The sequence below is a fragment of the Prinia subflava genome, chromosome Z (assembly GCF_021018805.1).
Source record: "Prinia subflava isolate CZ2003 ecotype Zambia chromosome Z, Cam_Psub_1.2, whole genome shotgun sequence".
Lineage (NCBI taxonomy): Eukaryota > Metazoa > Chordata > Aves > Passeriformes > Cisticolidae > Prinia > Prinia subflava.
The window spans coordinates 17,662,968-17,677,622 of record NC_086283.1 but is presented as its reverse complement, the minus strand read 5'-3'; the positions used below and the strand labels follow the sequence as shown (position 1 = coordinate 17,677,622).

Sequence of the window (14,655 nt, the reverse complement as noted above, 5' to 3'; positions counted from 1 at the left end):
TCAGAGCTCCGGCCCAGCCCAGGGGAGAGAAGGGAAGAGCTGATGGCAGAGCCCTTGCCTCCTCAATACAATAAAACTGGGCATCTGTAGCCAATTTAGACAGTGTGCCAAGAAATTCAGATGCCAGGAAGGGGTCTGATGCTCACATCACTCTTGGAGGAACAAAGCTCCTGGCATCCTTCGGGAGGGGTGGGGAGAAGCAGTGCAGCACGGAGGCAGTGCCTGAGCAGGCAGAAACCAGAGGTGATGCTCGGACCTCTCTCAGTGCCCCCGGCACGGCCCTGACCCTGCTCAGCAGAGGGCTCTGCACTGCCTTTGCCTGCTGCTCAGTGACAGCTACACACAGGCCCTTCCCTACTGCACGGGGCTCTGAACAGGCTTTCACTCGAGAGACTTTGTACATCCTGTTCCTATCAGGATCCAGCAGAGGTTATTACAGATTCTTGCATTACCTTGCAATAAAACTCAACACTAGCACGGCCCCATTTTCCTGAAAACCAAGTCTGAATACTCCGAAGGCCCCTGAGCTTCAGTGAAGCTGTGGGGAGCATCCTATTTACCAGGAATGTGGGGGAAAAAAACGGTTTCATCTTGTTTCAGCCCACTTCTAGTCGCTATTCCCAGGATGTTCTGCAGCCGTGTCCTCCCTGGGATTTACTGGGGCTTATTTTCCCAACACATGCTCCTTCATTGCTATTATTGCTGCTTTTTTTTTTTTTTTTTGTTAACTGCATAGCAGAAAGCCATTGAGCAGAAAGCCAGTGGGAAGCCACAGCTATTGTATCTCTGGTTTAGTTCCTTATCTGCCGAGGGGTCCTTTTGTGATTGTGTTGTGGAAGGACACGGAGACAGTGCCTTTTATCACCAGCACAGCATCTCTGGAATGAAAGGAGAGGCAGCGGGGATGCAGATGTGACGTTAAAAGTATAAAAATCCACCATATGGTAAAGACTGCTTCAGCTACAGTCTGGTCAAGATGTTGACACTTTGGTTATGAAAAGCAATATGTATCTCTCTCCTGGTGGTTTCTGTTCAAATTAAATGTTTTGTATCAGGCAGAGAACTAATAAAGAGCTAGGTTTTCCCTCGACAGAGGACTAGTAACAAATATGGAGTAATGTGAAAGCTGACTTGAAAATTACTATTCCCAAAGACGCAATAAATGTAGAGATAAGATTTGCTTAGAGGACTCGAATGAGATAAACGCTAAAGGTGCTGCTGGTGGGAAGAGAGTCCAAGGGGAACGGGCAAAAGTGAAAAAGAAGCATTTAAGAAACACAGCCTGACCTGTCAGTGTTTCTGTTAACACTGAATACCTCGCGGACATCAAGCACTGTTTCAGCCTCCTGCAAGCCCTCATCCTTCCACAGCTCAGCACAAGCAAAGGACCAGGAAAAGAAAAGGGTATCCGGGTGTCAACCACTGAGTGTTCAAGCAAAAAGCAGCTCCTGCCTCCATCAGGGCTTTCGGCAGGGATGAAATGCCCCAGCACGTGTGGGGATGTGTAGGGAGGCCAGGGAGCAGCTCTGTGGGCAGCAGGCAGGGCTGGGGCACAACCCCCATGTCCAGCGACATGCAGAGACTGGAGCTGAGGTGGAAATGAGAAACTAAAGTGCAAAACCAACGCTAAACTATCCGAGGCTGCTCCTCTGACACACCGTGTTCTGGAGGCACAGCGATTCCAGTCTGGCCCAGGCTAAAATAAACTTTGCACATCAAATATTGAACACCCCGAAATCTCCTCCCGAGGCTGTGGCCCAGGGCTGCGTGCCCCATGCAGGCAGGCTCCGGTCCCGGCTGCCGAGCTGTGCGCCTCCCCTGGCATCCTCAGTGCTTAATGCAAGTTAACAGCAGTGGCAATGACTTATTTAAGAGCAGATCAAGAAATATCCCGGCTCTCTTCAGAGACTTCAAAAGCAGCTGAAGACTACCAGTATCCTCCGATAAAGACACAGCTTTGCTGTACCATCTGCCTCCGGGGAACTTCCCTCTGCCGGCAGTGGGGAGGGGAGGTGGGGCTGCCATGGGGGCATCTCTGCAGAGTGGGACCCTGCCACCATCCCTGCCAGCACTGCTGCTCAGGGGACCCAGGATGGCCCTTCCCATGACAGGGGCTGCATCCTGCTCATGGCCCCATCACCTTGAAGGATGTGGATGATCACCAGCCAGCCCCCATCACCTTGAAGGAGGTGGATGAACTTACTACCGCAACAAGAAGAAAGAATTGAAAACAAAACAAACAAATAATTTTTTTAAAAAAAAATTCAAATAATTGGTTTGGGTTTTTTCCCCCCTGGGAGACCCTCTCGGAATGGCTGTGAGTGTCAATGCTGGACAACTTCCCTACACCATGAGCCAAGGATGAGGCACTCACTGCAAGATGCAGAGCCCTGCTAGGGTTTGGAAACTGGGACTAACGATGGAAGAGGGATGTAGAGAGCTGGAGCTCACTGCTAGCTAAGCAAAACTCCTGCCTCACCCAGCCAGGCCAGCCACTGCTGTGCTGTGCCTTCAAACCCATGAGCACCTTCCTGACAGAGGTGGAGAGTGAACCAGAGAATGGCTGAGGAGGAAAGTGGCAGCATGTTGGAGGCTTTCCATTGGAATTTGGAGCTGGGGACTTTATCCCTTTTCTCAGCCCCAAGCACAGGCAGGCAGGGATGCAGCAGAAAGACAGTGTAGCCAATGTACTCTAAGGGAGACCTTGGGACTCTCTTGCTGAGCAAGGAAAGAATGTCCTCTACCAACAGGTGACATTTCCCTCTTGGACGCAGGCAACTCAAGTTCCATGACCAAAGTCTCTACCCTATGCTGAGGTTGATAGGAGATTTGTTATTGATTCACTGTGGCCAGAATTTCATCCTGTGATTTAAACCTAACTCCTCCAAAGAGAATAAGATCAATTTTACAGAGAATCAAATACATAAAGAACAGCCTTTGAGCTGGTGCGCAGCAGACACAGAGAGGAGAGTTTAAAAAAAAAAGGAGAGCTCTTTCCTTATCAGGAGAGCTAGGAAAGAAAGAAAACAAAGAAGAAAGGAACCTGGAGAATGCTGTTTGCTCATTTTCTCTTTCTCAGTCACAACAACCCTGTCTCTGCCTGCTTTCCTCATGGGCACTGAGGGAGTGGAGCAGCAGAGGGTTTCTGATAGCAGTGCCAGGATGAAGCTGCTGCAGTCCCCATCCTCAGAGCCTCCTGCCCAGATCCCCACCTCACACCCAGCCCTTCCAAGGTGGTCCCTGCCCCATGAAGCTGCACCAGCACCACAGTGGCCAAGCAGGTCTGACATGCTGGGGGGTCTCACATCCACCAAGGCTGGCACAGGTGATGGGCAGCCCTAAGGGTACAGGGAGTCCCTGCCCCAGTTACCTCCATGTTTGGGTGATATGAGCTCCCACCAATCAACCTCCATTCCTCCTGTCTGGGAAGCTGAAAACTCTTACACTAAGCTTCTCCCTTGGAGGTTTTATTATCATAATTCCTTTTTATTTTTACCTTGGAAGACCATTCATCACCTTCAGGCATCATAGATTGGCCTCTACCAAGGCTCATGATCTGCTTCTGTGCTGTTTTCCCCTAAAGCACAGGACCAGCTTGGAACTTCTTATGTCCTAAAGCTGCGCAAGAGATCAGCCTGGTGTTAGACCCTCTGCTGCCATCCCAGCCACCTTCCCTTGCCCTGGCCAGAAGCACCTGCCAGCACCATGGCAGAGGCTTCTGCAGGCAGCCACCCCCCTGCCCATTATTTAACTGCAATCCAGAGACAATTTTTCATGGGAAAAGCTTTTAAGCTTGATCAGTGATGGGGTTAATATTGTTTGCCCTGTGTCTCAATTTTTTATCTGTATTAATGGAAACTGCCACGGCAGGGTTTTCCACAGCAGCACCACAGTGCTGCTTTCTTGGGTTGTTTTATTTTCCCGGCTGGGTTGCAGTGACTGATCACTCTGCAGCATGGCAGATCGCAGCCATGCCCCCACAGAAGCTGCCGAGACACCCCCATCAGTGGCGTGATGTCTACCCTAAAGCCCAGAGTTTGTCCCCAAAGAGCCATCCGTCCTGCAGAGCCTGTTCTGTCAGCAAGGAGGGAGCTGAGCAGGGCTGTGTGCAGCAACAGAGGTGAGCTCTATAATTGTGCACCTGCCTGTGTTTGTTCTGCCACGGCTCTTTGGGGACGCTCGCTTACATCACGTTCAGAAGGAAAGGACAACAACACAAAACAAAAAGCAGCTGCAAGTTAAACAAGTGGAAGCCCGCTGGGGCTGCTGAAGAAGTTGGACACTGGTTCCTGCCCAAGGCAAACAGGCAGCTGGTCCAGCACCTTCCCCACCAGCACCAGATACAGAAGCAGAACCTGGATCCAGACAGCAGAAAGGCAGAACAGGAACCACCACTTTCCCCTCTGGGCCCACAACAAGCCCAGAGCAGAGCCCTGCTTCAAACAGAGACATATTATATATTTTTTTGCTCTGTGCTTTCGCGCCTTTGATTCCTCCAATTCATTTGTTCTTGTCTTTGTGGGCTTAACAGTCGGAGTGTACAATAAGTCATTGCTTCTTAATCCAATTTGGCTCTATTTAGATATTCCAGTTTAACATCAAATGTAATACAGAATAATGTCCAGAAGAAACAGGAACAAGATCCATGTCTCTGAACCTTGCCCGGTGAGGGCTGCCTGCTTTCCTTGCTAATTTATTCTCTCACTGGCTTCACGGAGCTGGTCTGCACGCTGAGCCCCTCACTGCACCCGCAGGCACAGGAGGGTGGGGGCTCTGTACCCCGGGGTGCAGTACAGCACCCCTAGAAACTCTCCCCCATGGGGGAGGGCCAGCCAGCCGCCTGTCCAACCCCAGGAACCCTCTCATCGGGAGGGTGGGGAGCTCAGGGGACCAGCGGGGGATGCCCGCCCACGGCAGCCAGCTCCCTGCCCCGACCGCCCGTGTTATCAGCGGCGGCACAGACAGCCCCGCCTGGCCAGGGACTTCCCGGGGGCTGGTTGCACCCCGGGATCCTTCCCTCGGCACCCAGCAGCCGCCGAGCAGTGAGGTCCAGCACATTCCCAGTGGCGTTTCCAGGCAGAAGCGATCCCGCTTTTATCCGCAGCAGACGCTCAATCCCTCCCTCGGGCCGCCCACCTCGGCCCTTCCCGGCGCTGTTGGGGACGCGGAGCCCAGCGCCGCTGTCTCGGCACAGCAGACGCTGCGGGGGACAGGGGACAGTGACAACTGGCCGGGGAGCACAGCAGGGACACGTCTCCAACCTGGCATCTCCAATCCCGCAGCCAGCCCAGCGAGCGGATGGGTCCTGGAATGGAGGGAGATGATGAAATCAGGAGCAAACCCAGCACCCGCAGGGCTCCGGCAGGTTGGGGGAGGGGATGGGTCTGGGATGCCACGAGAAAAATCTTCCGGGGGGGGTTTCAGCGCCATCTCATCTCTCAGCCCTGGGCTGGGGTTCTGCACGGCCCTCCAGTGAACCCCCCTCAGCCTGGGCAGCCCCCCAGCCGCTGCCCTCCTCTACCCACTGCTCCAGGCCAGCTCACCTGGGCAACTCCTCCCCAAACAGGCTCAGCTCCTACCTGGCAGCCGAGTCCATGGGCCTGGCACAGCTCTGGCTCCAGGTCCTCGGTGCAGGCAGGGTCCCAGCTCGGGAATGCTGCAACAGCCCAGTGCCTTCTCAGGCACGGGAATTACTCTGCAGCTGCTCCCCAGACCGGCTGCAAACCACCCCCCTCAGAAAGCCACCAGCCTCCCTCCCACAGCCTGAATTGATCTCCTTTTGCCCACCTGCCAAATGACTCACTAATGAGGGTGCAAACAGGCTGCAGGTGCTGGCTGTGAACCATTACCTGTGGTCTCTGTGCCAACACACACCTGCGACAAAGGTGACCCCAGGCCAGACAGTCAGACCCTGCTGGTTTAAAGGGATGGGGCCTCATCCAGGTGTGGTTACCTGCAGCTGACCTTTGTTCCTGTGTGTCCCTGCACAGTGTGCAGCTCAAGCATCTCCCCACCCCAGGAGAAGGGCTTCCTATGTCACTACTCTTGTTCCAGTGTCACCCTGACTGAGCCACTGAGTGAGCAGAGACCTTGTGGGAGCACTAAGCCTGCTAGCCACAAAGTGCTCAGATGCTCCGTGTGTAAATGTGGTCCATTAATGTGGTCCACTGTTAATTCAGAGGCAGTGTATGCTCCTCACCATTTCCTTCAAAGCACCCTCCTGAAAAGCTGCAGAATATGAAGTCTTCATGCCTCAGTGGAGAAGTGTGTGCTGGAGGCGCTTCCTATCCGTGCTCATCCCTCTCACAGCTGTTTCCCTTGCAGGTGAAGGTGGCAGTGCAAAGCATCAGTATCAGCACCAATGCCCAGTTTCATGGGGCTCAGGGCCTGCCTGTCCCAGTTGAGCACCAGTGGGGAAGGTAATGACCCCTCCTCAGGACCAGGAAAGTTCTGCCTGAGGTTTGCAGCCTCTTGGGTGCCAAAGCTGATCAGCTGTGGGACACAGACAGGGCTAGGGTGGCACCCAGCCGTGCGCTGGCTTCTGCAGGACCAGCACCTAGAGCCCATCAAAGCAAACCCACAGAGACATATTTAACCAAACACTTACTTTCCATTTTATTCAATAATTGCTTTAATACTAAAATGCATTAGATGCTCAAAGCAGAGAAAAGAAAATCACATTTAGGTGGAAAACAAAGTTCTCATCAGATGAAAAAATCCCAATGTGGCAGGTACACCATTTGGAAACAGAATCATAATAATTTAATAAAGCTGCTTTATCATCTTCATAAAATAGACAGAATGGTGATTTTTTTTTTTTGCCTTTTTCCATTTTGCTGTTTACAATGATTCAATCACTGTGAAAATGTACATAACATACATATCAGCATATACAACAATTTATTCTTCATATACTCGGCAACGGAGACACCATGACGAGACGTACCGCGCTGAGCCCCGCGGCCGCCGGGCTGCCGGGGGAGGTGCTGCTGAGAGCCAGTTTGTCAGGGGTGTCTGCAGACTCTCCCCCGGCTTGGATCAGCTGAACATCAGCTGACGCCAGCGAGGGCTCCGTCTCAGCCTCAGCAGAGCTTGCAGCGGGGGCGGCCGGGCTTCTCCCCAGCAGGTACCGCAGCTCACAGGTCGGATCAGAGACTACCCATAGCTGCAAAAGCAGCTGTAGCAACAAGACCATCAAATTTCCCCAATGACAGACAAATGTGTTTCCATTCAAAATTAGGATTTTTTTTGTTTTTTTCTTCTCCCCCCCCTCCCGCCTCCAAGAATAATTTCAACATACTCGTCAGACAGTGTGTTCTTCACAAAAGCAAACTCGTTTCCTGTTTGGAGGGATAAAAATTAAAAAAAAAAAGAAAAAGGAATGCACTTTTGCACAAAGTGTGATTCACAGGCCACCTCCAGCTCACAACAAACAGGGAACGGCAACAACCTCAGTAAACAGTGCTTGGGAGGGGGGGATTTTTCCAGCCATCAGTTGTGCCCTTCAGCCCTCCACCATCCCTCCCAGCACAGCCCTGCAGCCTCGAGGGTGGGAACGGCCAGGGGCTCCCAAGGGAGCAGGGAAGAGCTCAGCCCCTGGCCCCCAGCCCCAAAGCTGCTCCAGATGGGGTCCTCGTCATGCTCGGGGGAGAATCGTCGGTGCTTGCTGCTCTCCTGGATAAACAGGGGAGCAGAGCAAGTCTGCCTGAAGGAAACCAACAGATCCCAGCGATTTTTCCTAAACCAAATCTGAGGACAGGTTTAAGTTATTAAAAAGCACAATAATTACATCCGGAACCCTTCCAAAAAGCCTTCCTGCCCACCCTGCAGCTCAGAACATTTTTTGCATGTCCAGTTTCGATGCAAGTAGGAAAAAAAAAAAGAGACTGCGATTTGCCCAGGAGCCTGAACTCATCTCAAGTGACACAGAGGGACAGTGACAGGAGTACCAAAATATTCTGGAGAGGGCCAAGGCAGCAAAGCCGGGGCTGCTCTCTGGGTCTCCCCTTGGCCCCACACAGGAAGGCCGTACCAGGGAAGGGCCCCTTGCTTACATCCCCCGCTGCAGACCGGGTCAGCCCAGAAAACTGGTGCTTAAATGATTTTCTTGGAGGCATAAGGGTTTACTGACCTCTTTAATGCCCCCTTTTAATACAGAATTATTTCACATTCTTTCTCGGCTGTGCTTTTATTCAGAGTGGCAAGGAACGTTTCCTCTGGGTAAATTAGAGAAATGTTTCTATTTTTTCTTTTTTTTCTTTTTTTTTTTTTTTCCTCTCTTCCTTTTCAGTTAGCATCTATTTTTCATCCGAAACACCAGGCTGGTGGTGGCAGCTCCGCAGGCAGGGGGCAACGCTCGGCAGGAATTAAGGGCCAGCACTTTTCTGGGCAGCTGGGAACGATGATGGGGCACCTGGGGGGCACCCGCACTTCCCACCCAACGGGCCATGGGGAAGGTGGGTCCCCTCCTGGCAGAGGTGTGGGGTGATGATGGGGCCACATGGAGCCATTGTCCTGTGAAGCCAAGTTCATCTGACAGATGGGGCATCACAGGCACTGTCTCTCAGCAAACACATGGGAGAAGTTCCTCCCCACACAAAAAACCTCCTAGAGCTGTCAAAACCAGGTAACATCAGAATAAACTCAGCTTAACAGCTACAGAACACATGGTTACTCCAACAGCCCCAAGCCAGCCCCTCTCCTCTTCGCTTGTGTTATAATAAAACACACATTTGGGGAAAAAAAAAACACAGAAAAAAATGACAGTGGTAACAGTACACAGGTAGGAAACACAGTAGGAACAGAAACAACATATCCCTGGAAAATGGGCTCAGAACGTAGCAGAGGGGGTAAAACCCCCAGTTTGCTTTCTAGAGGGATGCAGGACATGATGTTAATGCATGGGATGGGAGCTGAATGAGGTAGTCATCACACCAGTGAGGGAAGCATCACAAATTTCATTAGACAACTGTTTTTTTGTTGATTCTTTCCCAATTCCTGGCCCTAGCAAGTGGCAGGGGGAACAGGCTGACTCTGGACCTGTCTCAAACCAGCTGTGGCTTCAGGCAAGAACAATCTGCCCTGAAGAAATAAATGGCTGGAGTTTAATCTTATTTTGAGGATAATAACAACTGGAACTTGTTTTCTTGTTGCTCTTCATTTAAATAAATCAAATAACAAATACTTTATCATGATACGTAGACCTAAAAAGTCTCTTTCTCTAGAAACCACTAATTTCAACTTGCTGGTACAGCAAACGTTGGCAAGAGCTATATATTTTTCCTTCCATAATCAATTTAAAATTCTAGGAAACATTACTGAGGGTAGGAAAAATCTGTTCAGTGAAGGGTTAATAATAATAGCAATAATAATAATAAAAAAACACTAAATGAAATCCTCCTACCTTACTCGTACCTCACTGAGGAATCATCACTGCAAGAGAGCCGAGAGCTGTGGAATCCCTTCCCTCTCTCCCTTCTACAAAATGGCTATTAAAGTAGCTCAATTTTCAAATCAATTTTATATGAGTAGATTTGTACCCACACAAAAAAGTCCTTAATTATGAGAAAAAATAAAGAATTGCTTTAATTTTTTCCCCATTAAGAAGGCACATTAATTGAATTAGTAGCGTTGTTACATATCACCTGTCTGCCCCTAAATTAACATCACTATTGCTCATTCCGTACTTATTTATGATGCAGGGATAGAAAGAAATTGGAACAGTCTAAAATCCATGCCATGATGTCATACCTACATACACACTCTTGGTGTAATCATGGCTAGGAAACGCTGACTTGGAAGTGTGTATGTCTAATTGAGAAGGTAATTTAGATCTCTTAAAATAATTCCATCTCTTTGACTTGGAAATGACTGGAGGCGAGGGATATCTAAATCTGGGAACTGGAAAAAAACCAAAATAACCAACTTCTGGAAAAAAATCTCTCCATGCATTGCCTTGAAATTATGCAAAAGAAACGGGTAAGGGGAAAAGTTCAGCACAGTGCATCCGACAATTGCAATCCAGGCAGGATTTTCCCAAAAAGTCTTCCCATAATGCCCTGTCATTTTCCTGCAGGAGCCCGGGGAGGCTGCAGGCAATGGTAGGGGCTGGAAGAAGCGCTTGCTCCGAACTGCAGGTTCCCCAAAGTTTAAGTAAGATGATTGTGATTTACATTTTTTTATTCTTTTTTTTTTAAGCCTGAAAGCCTTTTGCCATCACTAGACATACAGTAATTTGCAATATCAAATACAATAATAGTACAGGTAAGTATGTGACAGCAAAAGGATTCATAAATGCAGGGGTGTCCATAGCAAAACATCAACACCTTAAAATACAAACAACCTCGTGCTGGGTGAATTTGAACTGAAACTCACCCGACTGCCACTTTGAACAGTCCCACACAACAAACAGCCGCGACTTTGTCCAGACTACAAAACCGCCGGGGTGGTTACTAAAGATGTCTGAATAAGGAATTTGCCACTCAATTCTCTCCAAGAATGGAAATTTATCTTCGTTTTGAGATATAAAAATATATAAACTCCGAGGAGGGGATACCGAGGGTTTCTGAGGGCTGGGGTGGGTCTGGCCTCTGCCCCTGCCACCCGCCGCCTCCCGGCAAAAGCCAAACACCGGCTCCTCAGCTCTGGCTGCACACCCCTGCTGCCTGTCGAGACACGTGGGATTGTCACATTAACAACAGCTTCATTTATAAACAATACATTTAGGGAAAGCTTTTAAATACAGCAATTTGTGAACCATTGGTAAGCGATAAAAACAATCTAAGCTGGGAGTTGTGTGCTCCCTTATCCCCATCCTACTCCCTCCCGAGTGCTGCTCAAAGGACGATGTCCTTTAGTTTTCGGACGCTGGGTGAGTCCTTTTCCCGGCGCTCCTGCAGGAGCAGGTTGCCCTCCTGCCCGCTGCTCTCGCTGTCTGCCCCCCGGGGCTCTGCCTCCATGGGCCGGGACGGGCCACTGTTCCCAAAGGGCTCCCGTTCCCGGCTGCCGGCGCAGTGCCCGGCACCGTAGGGCGCCGCCGGCTTGCCGGACAAGGGGCTCTTCAGGTGCAGGGGCGAGGTGACGGGGCTGACGGCCTCGCAGCCGTTGCCGGCCTCGCGGACGGCACCGCTCACCTTGGGGCTGCAGGCGGCCGAGTCCACCGTTCTTTTGCCCTTGGGGTTGGCGAGCCGCTCCTCGGCCAGGGGCTCGCCGCCCTCCTTGCCGAAGGTGGCGAAGGTCCTTTTTGTGCTGCAGTCTGCGTAAGGCTCCGCATCCACCGCCGTGGCCTCGATGGAGAGGGCGATGACGTTCCTGCCGTGCTCGGGGGACTTGGCGCGGCTGGGCATGGCGCCACGCGGCATCCAGCACCTGTCCGAGTGGCCCAGGATGCGGCACTCCTCCCGGCAGTGGAACCCCTCGCTCTGCTCTGCAGGGAGAAAACACAAGGCGTGGTGAACGGGGGAGCCCAGCCGGGAGTGCCCGCAGCCACCAGCCCGCCCGGGCTGGGGGAGACAGCGCTGAGCTGGGCGCTGCGCTTCGGCCCCCTCCCAAGCAGAGGTGATCCTACCCCAAACAGCAGTGACTGTACCTCGAACAGCCATCGGTTTTAAGGCTCTGCAGACTGGAGTTTAATTTCCCATAGGTTGTGTGTCACCTGTCACCACCAGAACAGAAGCCTGGAGAAGGAGCGACGGCAGCAAATCCATCACAACAGGGCTGTCCATGTGTCAAGCCCTCAGAGCCAGTGGTTCCTGGGTTTAGTGACCAGTGCTAAAAGCCACCATGTTTTAAGCCTGGTTTGATGTGACATTTAAGCTTGACTTTTTGCAGAGAGGGGAAGGAACAGAGGGAAGAAAGAAAAGGGGGAGGAGGGAAGGTTCTTTGTGGTTCTGCTGTATGTGTGTGTTTTAACTTGTTGCTTAATCCCCACTGACCTCTCACACAACAGAGGCTTTATAAATCTCCAAGATTGTCCACTCCACTGAAGATTAAATGTGTCATTCCCACTGCTGGGGCTTTATTCATACAGGAGCAATAAAGATTCCTTCTCTAAACTTGGTGCTGTCGTCCCAACACCACTTTACAGTGCTGAAATATGGACTGGTGGTTTAACCCTTTCCAAGGACCCTCCACGACTAGGTCCAAGGGCTCCCTGGTGAGTGCAAACCCTCGTGCCTGGGGCCTGCGGCATTCCTGCACTGTCAGTCAATCCCAGAGGACTGCACGGCTTCTCCCCCCCATCACAGACGGACAAACTGGGGCTCGGGGAGCCAGCCAGGCTCAGCCAAGTGCAAAGCTGGAAATCAAATTCAGCACTTTCACCATGCCCAGCCTTTGCTGAGCATCCGACCGTGGCTCCTGCCGAACACCGCAGGATCCTGGCTGCTTTTCAGTCTCGGCTTTTCCTTCATTTGATAAGAGCTTGTAATTGCAGCTGGCCCTCATAAAGCACAACCTCTCCCCACGCGAAGATGGGGCTCCTTCCTCCCATAACCTACAGACACTTGGAGCAGCATTAAAGCTCTAATGCCATTAGGCACACGAGCCCACGCACAGTGGGGGCCGGTTTGATGGATCGAAGGCGGCAAAGGTGCAGACTCAGCCTGGGTTTCCTTCCCGTCCGTCTGCAAACCATTCATTCTGATGCTCTGTACATCTGTGTGCATAACCTCCGCTCCTCAGACACATTGGTATTTCCACCACATGCAAGCACTAGGGCGGCTGATAAAAATTCTCAGCACATAACACAATGCACCAAAATATGAGCAGCTTAACACTTACAGAGACTAAACGAGTAAAAGGCAGACCTCAAAGAAAGAAAAAAAAAAGAAAAAAAACACCAAGAAAGGGTTGGGTTTTTTATAAAGAGAAGAAGCCAATTAATTGAAAAATATATGGGTAAAACATCAGCTTTTTCTCTACATCAGAGCAGCAATCCAATGATGTGGAGCACAGGGCTGGGTGGAGGGGAGGAGGTCTGGGTTTTGGCAGCTGCCTTTACAGCAGCTTGAGAGAAGGATGCCCTGAGCCCTACACACAACACCCAGCACTGAGCTCTAAAAGCCCATGATCTTATACTTTGATTCTGTTAATTTCAAGTACTTGAGCAAAATAGAAAGAAAAAAAGAAAAATTGCCCAGAAAATATTGCTGTCTCCCTATTTATCCACAGCTTAACTTCAAAAGGGTGCTACAGGCATACAAAGTTGTGTAGTCTGGCTGTGATAGCAGAGGACTTGGTGATGGCTGGAGGGGCTACAGAAATATCTTGGATTCTCATCCCCGATGAGACACTGATTTATTGTGCTGTGTGACCTTGGGCGTGCTGCTGGAGCACACATCACTTCAGTCTCTCCACAAACATGAAAGGCTGGATCTGGGAGTGTGCTGGGCTGGCTGGTCCAGCACGGGAAGGCACAGGGGAGCCGCTTCTCCTCACCTTCCCTGCCCAGCAGCATAGCTCAGCCCTGAATCCATGGGACCCCCATAGCCAAGGCACACCTCACTCCAGGGCGAGCACAGGTTTGTCTTGCCTTGACCCATTTATTCCAAACTGGCACATTTTACAGCTAAAAACAATTGGAGGACCACCCTGATTACTGCAAGTGGATATTCCTCAAAGCCTAGAAAGGCACCTGTGCTTTAAAAGCAGTTCATTAAAAAGCACTGCCCTGGTGCCTCTCTGCCAGGTAGATGATCAGATTTGGCCATCACCATGCTTGTCTAGGACCTGCAGCAGCTGAAATGCATGGAGGAAAGGAACTGAAAAGCATTAAATTTAATTACACCATTTCAATCCTTTGTATTAGGAAGGGAATGTTAACAAGTCTCAAAGAGGCCAGGCTGACAGACAGGGAGGCACAAGTCACCATCATCCACAGACCTGAGACAACAGGTAGTTCCATGACACATTCTGTCACTCTGCTTCTGCACTCAGCACACATCTCAGCTTTGAGACCATGCCCTGCAGCCAGAAGCCATCCTGCTCTCAGGGACAACATGTGTCTGGGCTGCCCAGAGCAGCCCTGACCTGGCAGCAAACACAAGGACCAGCAGAGAGCCCCAAGCAGCAGCCTCTTTTCCATGGCAGAAGGGGGATCTTCAGCTACCCATCCATCCATCCATCACTGTCTTGGCCCTGCAGCTGATATAAAACACTATTTTTGCATCTCAAGTAAGGCTTGTTGATACACAGAAACACCATTTCTCTGCTACCCCAGATCCAAAAGCATGCACAGCAGGGTCTGAGCTCCTCCAGTGCCTGACTCCAGGGCTGATCCTTGCATCCTCCTCCTGCCCCAAGCAGAGGCAGGCAGGGAGCTGCAGGACAGGCTCCTGGTGCTGCCCTTTGCAGCTCAGTCTGACTCACCCAGCCTTGATAGCACCCAGGAGGGTCATTCACACACACATTCATGTTACTGTACTGTTCTGTCTTGTTCTTTACCATTTTAACAATCAGAAACAGGACAACAGGAAATTCTTTTATAGCCCTAGACCTGCCCTAGTCAATACAACTGTTACTGTCTGTACTGACAAAATGTTCTTGATGCATGGAGTAAAGCCCAGGTAATAACCACCACACACACATGACATGGTGAGTGTCTGGCAGCCAAAACAGGCAGCTCCTCGTCCCTGAGCTCATGGCTGAGCAGGCTGA

The 14,655-nt window shown here is 50.9% G+C and overlaps 1 protein-coding gene and 1 long non-coding RNA gene across 5 annotated transcripts in view; both read right to left on the bottom strand.

Moving 5' to 3' along the window:
- Positions 1-5,747, bottom strand: part of LOC134564441 (uncharacterized) — a 95,641-nt gene extending 89,894 nt beyond the window's left edge. For 2 of the 3 annotated variants that reach the window (XR_010083561.1, XR_010083562.1), the window contains exons 1-2: positions 5,580-5,747; positions 5,262-5,305 (exon numbers count right to left, since the gene is read on the bottom strand). This is a non-coding gene — a long non-coding RNA (uncharacterized LOC134564441). The remainder of the gene's footprint in view (positions 1-5,261; positions 5,306-5,579) is intronic. The other variant, XR_010083560.1, reaches the window with a different exon arrangement.
- Positions 5,748-6,590: 843 nt separating this feature from the next.
- Positions 6,591-14,655, bottom strand: part of PCDH19 (protocadherin 19) — a 64,551-nt gene continuing 56,486 nt past the window's right edge. For both annotated transcript variants that reach the window (XM_063423252.1, XM_063423254.1), the window contains exon 5: positions 6,591-11,425. In XM_063423252.1, coding sequence (XP_063279322.1) covers positions 10,836-11,425 — 590 coding nt within the window. In that variant the 3' untranslated portion in view covers positions 6,591-10,835. The remainder of the gene's footprint in view (positions 11,426-14,655) is intronic.